This window comes from Nothoprocta perdicaria, unplaced genomic scaffold (assembly GCF_003342845.1).
Source record: "Nothoprocta perdicaria isolate Ctin4 unplaced genomic scaffold, notPer1 scaffold_6, whole genome shotgun sequence".
Lineage (NCBI taxonomy): Eukaryota > Metazoa > Chordata > Aves > Tinamiformes > Tinamidae > Nothoprocta > Nothoprocta perdicaria.
The window spans coordinates 716,875-723,070 of NW_020455865.1; the positions used below are offsets into that span (position 1 = coordinate 716,875).

Below are 6,196 nucleotides of genomic sequence, written 5' to 3' on the forward strand. Positions count from 1 at the left end.
GGGGGGGGAAGGGAGCAGGCCCTGGTGCCGACTGACGCCCCTAACCCCCGTGCTGCTGCCGCAGCGTTGGCGTGTTCAAGAACGGCCGTGTGGAAATCATCGCCAACGACCAGGGCAACCGCATCACGCCGTCCTACGTGGCGTTCACACCCGAGGGGGAGCGCCTGATCGGCGATGCGGCCAAGAACCAGCTCACCTCCAACCCCGAGAACACCGTGTTTGATGCCAAGCGGCTCATCGGCCGCACCTGGAATGACCCCTCGGTGCAGCAGGACATCAAGTACCTGCCCTTCAAGGTGCCCATTGAGATGGGGAAGACTGGGAGGGGTGGGGGGAAGGAAGCTGGAGGGCAGGGGGAGGCCTTTCATCAGGAGAGCATTTGCCAGTGCTGCTGTGTGTGTCACTTGGCCAAAGAAGCAGAGCTCAAAGCTCGAGTTACTTGGCAGTTCTGTAGCCCTCCTGAGAGCTGCTATGGTGCAGTGAGGTGGCACAAAGTCATGGAAGGCTAGTACTCAAATTAGTGGTGGCTCTAGAGGATCTCTTAATTCTCCATAAGAACATGAGTAAATAGCCAGCCACTGAGAGAAAAGTAATGAACTGTTGGAATGTGACACCTAGTCTGTYTCTTAGGTTATTGAGAAGAAAGCCAAGCCCCATATTCAAGTGGATGTTGGTGGTGGACAGACAAAGACATTTGCTCCTGAAGAAATTTCTGCTATGGTTTTGACAAAGATGAAGGAGACTGCAGAGGCCTACTTGGGGAAGAAAGTAAGTAGATAGATGCTACTTGCAAGAATTTAAAGCACCAGCTTTATAAAACTAAAGATAACTGAGCTGAATGTGTGGACTGACTGCACTTGTAAACTCCTGGTCTCATTTTCTGTGGTGCAACCTGTTCACGTGGGCTTGTGGGGTTTTTACTTCTGTTTGGAGATCAATGAGCTACTTCCATTAATGTTACCAAGGTCACCTCTAAGCTACACTTCCTTTCATTTTTATTCCTTATCCAGGTTACCCATGCTGTTGTTACAGTGCCAGCCTACTTCAATGATGCTCAGCGTCAGGCTACAAAAGATGCTGGCACTATTGCTGGATTGAATGTGATGAGAATTATTAATGAGCCGTAAGTTGCCTTACATATTTTGAAAGAAGGAGGGGAGGGCAGTGGGGGAGTAGAAAGCAAAGTGTAACTTGACTGTTCTCCATACAGAACAGCTGCTGCCATTGCTTATGGCTTGGACAAGAGGGAGGGTGAGAAGAATATCCTCGTATTTGACTTGGGTGGTGGGACTTTTGATGTGTCCCTCCTCACCATTGACAATGGAGTCTTTGAAGTTGTGGCTACTAATGGAGACACTCACCTGGGTGGAGAAGACTTTGACCAACGTGTTATGGAACACTTCATCAAACTCTACAAAAAGAAAACGGGAAAAGATGTCAGGAAGGATAATAGAGCTGTGCAGAAGCTAAGGCGAGAAGTGGAGAAGGCCAAGCGAGCCCTGTCATCTCAGCACCAGGCCAGAATTGAAATAGAATCCTTCTTTGAAGGGGAGGATTTCTCTGAGACACTCACAAGGGCCAAGTTTGAGGAACTCAACATGGTAAGTGTCCAAAGGTAGCTGCCTTAGCTTAGTTCTAAATTGGTAGTGTGTGACTATTTGGGGATGTGTTGCACTTTTGAGTGCAACCTTGATTATGAGCAGAGTATAAATCTGCTAGTTTACAAGGAGTTACCCCTTCCCTGGGTAACTGGAGAGGAGGAKAGTGTTAGCAGTTGAGACACTGTTCTGTAGCTGTGGTTCTTTSTACCTTAAGGCTATGTCATTAGTAACTGAATGTGGGGAATGCAGTCTGAACTGTCCTCTTCTCCTAGGATCTCTTCCGTTCTACTATGAAGCCTGTTCAGAAAGTGCTGGAAGATTCTGACCTAAAGAAATCTGACATTGATGAGATAGTCCTTGTTGGTGGCTCTACTCGCATCCCTAAAATACAGCAACTTGTTAAAGAATTCTTCAATGGCAAGGAGCCTTCTCGGGGCATTAACCCGGATGAAGCTGTAGCCTATGGTGCAGCTGTTCAGGCTGGTGTTCTCTCTGGGGACCAAGATACAGGTAAGGAACTATGGGCCCCAAATAGTACTGTCTGTTGACACAAATGCTCTGTGGGGAGAGCTGAGTTCTGTTCCTTTTTTCCAGGYCTTAGAATCCTAAGGCTCCTTATGGGCCTAGCCCACAGTGATAGGGTGTTGTGCTCTGTTGAGAAGAASTGAGGCTATATCATAGTCTTAATGTTGATCCCTTTTAGGTGACTTGGTGTTACTTGATGTGTGTCCTTTGACACTCGGCATTGAGACTGTTGGAGGTGTCATGACTAAACTGATCCCAAGAAACACTGTCGTTCCCACGAAGAAGTCTCAGATCTTCTCCACTGCTTCTGACAACCAGCCAACAGTGACCATCAAGGTTTATGAAGGTAAGTTCCACATACGACAGGCCATGTGAGCAGCTGCAGAATGTCTTGGCACTTGTGCATTCTGCTGCCTTGTTACAAAGGCTGCAGAGTGTGCGTTCATGAATCTGTGCTCTTAAGAGGCAGAACATAGCACATTAACAGCTTCTGGTGTTATCCAAYGTGTTGCCTGCCTTGTCAAGTTTGGAAACCCTTTATGTGGGAAATGATACTGTAGGTAAGGGGATTGGAGTGAGTTCCAAAGTTGAAATTCAGTTGTGGAATACTGTAGTTTAGAGCTGGTGTGCTTCAGAAAAAGGACACAATGCAGGGGCAACAAAGTAAGTAATTGTGTCTTCTGCAGGTGAACGTCCTCTTACTAAAGATAACCATCTTCTGGGAACTTTTGACCTGACGGGAATCCCTCCTGCTCCTCGTGGTGTCCCACAGATTGAGGTTACCTTTGAGATAGATGTGAACGGGATCCTCCGAGTGACAGCTGAAGACAAGGGCACTGGGAACAAAAACAAGATCACAATTACAAACGATCAGAATCGGCTGACACCAGAAGAGATTGAGAGAATGGTTAATGATGCTGAGAAGTTTGCTGAGGAAGATAAGAAGCTTAAGGAACGTATTGATTCCCGGAATGAGCTGGAAAGCTATGCCTACTCCCTGAAGAACCAGATTGGGGACAAAGAGAAGCTGGGTGGCAAGTTATCCTCTGAAGACAAAGAAACAATAGAGAAAGCAGTAGAGGAAAAGATTGAGTGGCTTGAAAGCCATCAAGATGCTGACATAGAAGACTTCAAAGCAAAAAAGAAGGAGCTGGAGGAAGTTGTTCAGCCAATTGTTAGCAAGCTCTACGGAAGTGCAGGCCCTCCCCCTGGCGAAGAAGAAGCAGGAGAGAAAGATGAATTGTAGATACTGGCATCTCTGAATGTGGTGTGTGTGTGTATATATTGGACTCAGGAACACTTGTTTAAAATATGAACTCTAATTTGGAATGTAACTGAATCTTCACTCATGAGTGGAGCTGGAAATGCTAGCCCAAAGTGGCTGTTTACTGCTTTTCGTTAGCAGTTGCTTGTTGTCGGGGAGGGCAGGGTAGCAGGGGGGGAGTGTAAATGAGAAGGGGGTTTAGAAGTATTCACAGTGGAAGTATTCTATTTAACAACTGGGTCATGTGCATTTGGTGTAGAGTTTTTCTACCTGAAGTGACCACAATAAATTTGTTATTTACACTGGATTTTGTCTTACTTTGGTGTTGCTGCCCAACAGMAAATACAGCTACTTCTACCACAGTATGGATGTATTCTTTTTGTGTTGTTTTTTTATCAGCTATTGCTAGAGTAACTCTTCAACATGAACTTCTTTCTCTTAATAGGTTAGGCTTAAAGAGCTGCAGCACTGAAAGTGAGAGCAGTTCTGTTAGGACACTTCTAGCTCTTCTGTTTAGCTCCAGCCCCAGTTCTGGGGGGGAGGAGGGAATATCCTCCCTGCTCGGGGCACCGGCAATCTGTATTTGCCACCCTCAGCACATGAAAAATGACTTGGCTGCACCTGTCCCTAGGCTTGTGCTTAGAGCTGGCTCCACCAGCACTGGGGGAGAGCAGCTTCTGCTGAGTGATAGTTAAAAGGGGAGGGTCACTCCTTTGCAGCCTCCCCCAGGGCTTGTTTCCTCTCCCTGGAACTGCCCCCTTCGAGCYGGAGGCTCTTGTCCCCCGGGTGGAGGGACAGGAAGGATCCGAGCCAGGGCACATGGAAGGTGTCAGGACCAGCCCCAGCGGAGCGGAATGTTTATTGGAAATGCCAGTTACGGCCTGGAAGGGGCTGGAAGAAGTGGCTGCTGCAGTGGGGCTCCCGCGTRTGCTACTCGATGAGGCTCACGATGCAGTCGCTGTACATCTCCCCTTGGGCGCTCATCCCTCCRAACACGAAGAGCAGGTGCAGCGGGGGCTCCGCTGCAGCCGCCTCCTCCTCGGGGCTCTGCAGCAGCTCAGCTGTGTCGCTGGCCATTGCTTCCTTCCCTATGGCATCTTCATCCGCATCGTCACAGCTGGCACGAGTGTGCCAGGGAATGACACACATGGAATGGTCCAGCCTCGCGGCGGGCAGCGGCGACTCGAACTGCAGCAGCGTCCACTGCTGCTGTTCTGTGGGGCAGGAGACAGAGTAGCAGCTTTAGTCAGACACGCTTAAAAACAGGGCAACGAGCAGCACTGCTACTCCTGGGCTGCTTTGCTACTACAGATCTTTAAAAAGATTACCAGACATAACCAATTTTGACAATCTTTTAATGTTATACTAGCGTATAACAATAYTATACTAGCGCAAAGAAACTTAAGATAAAGCTCAAGAACCACAGCGAGGCAGACTAGTATCTATCACTGCGCAGTTAAGAAAAGCCTCCCTACCGATGTGATACTTGTACGTAGTATCTAGCGCCCCGGTTGGATCTATCCCACCRAAAATGTACAGGTGGTCTTTGAACACAGTGGACGAGTGAGCTGCCCGTCCTCCTGGGACGTCGCCCGTGGCTGATATCTTAACCCACTTCATGTCATCTGGTGGAGAAAAACAACACGTAGCGATGGCCGTGCTTTACAAATGAAAAAAAAAATCCTATTTTTAAGTGTAAATAATACATTTCAGGGAAACTACCCCAACATTTGGATTTATTTTTAAAAAGAGCGCACTGTAGGGTTTTGCTTTCCAGAGTTCACACTACAAACACTGCTCTTTCTTTTGGAGAGAAATACCCAAACTCAGCTGCAGGCTCCTGGATAGTGCTCTGCAGGAGGAGTGTGCGGTTCTGTGCAAAGCCCAACAAGAAGTGACAATATAGACAGGCTTCTCCAGAGGAGTAGAAGGAGGTTTCCTTCCCATGAAGCAGCTTTAATTAAATTAACTCTATTTGCGTTAACGCTGGTGTTTCTTATATTGCACTGGAGGCTATCACACACTGCGGCGGTGAGGGAGCTTTCCTCCTGCCTGAGGAGGAACGGCTGAACCTGCACAGCTCTCTTCCCGCACACTTACCTGGGTARGAGAAGGAAAAGAAGAGTACCTCATCCCGCCGCCTCCTTCCTGAAGCACTTATCTACCGCTCTTAAGAACTCATCTTTTAGYCTCCTTGAAAGCAAAATACATCGTGCAGCAGCTATTGCTCTAAAGGAATCYGTAGCCATACTCACTTATGTCAATGCAGAACAGATCATTGTAAAAAATATCACCAGCTAGACCTCCATGTATGAAAAGTTTGGTCCCAACTGCAACCACCGCATGTCCATGCCGAGGAGAAGGGGGATCACCATGGACCTCTGGCTGGGACCAGGTCAAGGTGGCTAAAAGCGGGAGTACACGGGCGTTAGGAGAGCACTGGCAGTGCCCGGAGCGCTGAGGCCTCCCAGGAGGCGCTTCCAGCAGCTGCTCGGAGCGTCAGCACCGCGCTGTCCAGCGCAACGGGGCGTTCGGCAGGGCCCGGRTGCACGCGGGGAGGCTCAGCCCCAAGGCAACGGCTGCGTGTGCCGTGGAGCTGCGCCCGTGCGTGCACCCCCGCGTGCGGGCGGCCTGCGGCGGGGCGGGCACCTGTGTCGAAGACGTGGAGCTGCCGGTCGCGCACGGGCTCCGCGCCGCGCTCGCCGCCGCCGAACACGTAGAGGCGCTGGCCGAGCAGGGCCGAGGAGGTGTGGAAGGTGCGTGGGCGCGGCGGGGCGCCCGTCACGGCGGGGCAGCGCCACGCGCC

At 49.7% G+C, this 6,196-nt stretch overlaps 2 protein-coding genes across 2 annotated transcripts in view; one reads left to right on the forward strand and one right to left on the reverse strand.

Moving 5' to 3' along the window:
* The window catches only part of HSPA5 (heat shock protein family A (Hsp70) member 5), a 3,938-nt gene extending 241 nt beyond the window's left edge, over positions 1-3,697 (forward strand). Inside the window, exons 2-8 of the mRNA XM_026049282.1 lie at positions 59-296; positions 631-768; positions 1,011-1,123; positions 1,211-1,601; positions 1,874-2,111; positions 2,305-2,472; positions 2,813-3,697. Of these exons, the coding sequence (XP_025905067.1) occupies positions 59-296; positions 631-768; positions 1,011-1,123; positions 1,211-1,601; positions 1,874-2,111; positions 2,305-2,472; positions 2,813-3,372 (1,846 nt within the window). The 3' untranslated portion in view covers positions 3,373-3,697. The remainder of the gene's footprint in view (positions 1-58; positions 297-630; positions 769-1,010; positions 1,124-1,210; positions 1,602-1,873; positions 2,112-2,304; positions 2,473-2,812) is intronic.
* A 515-nt stretch (positions 3,698-4,212) lies between these two features.
* On the reverse strand, positions 4,213-6,190 carry RABEPK (Rab9 effector protein with kelch motifs; the record flags this gene model as incomplete). Its single annotated transcript, XM_026049527.1, has 4 exons — positions 4,213-4,604; positions 4,866-5,015; positions 5,646-5,795; positions 6,040-6,190. Coding segments are annotated over 4 exons (735 nt in total), but the record flags the coding sequence as incomplete, so codon positions are not given.
* Between the last annotated feature and the right edge of the window lie 6 nt (positions 6,191-6,196).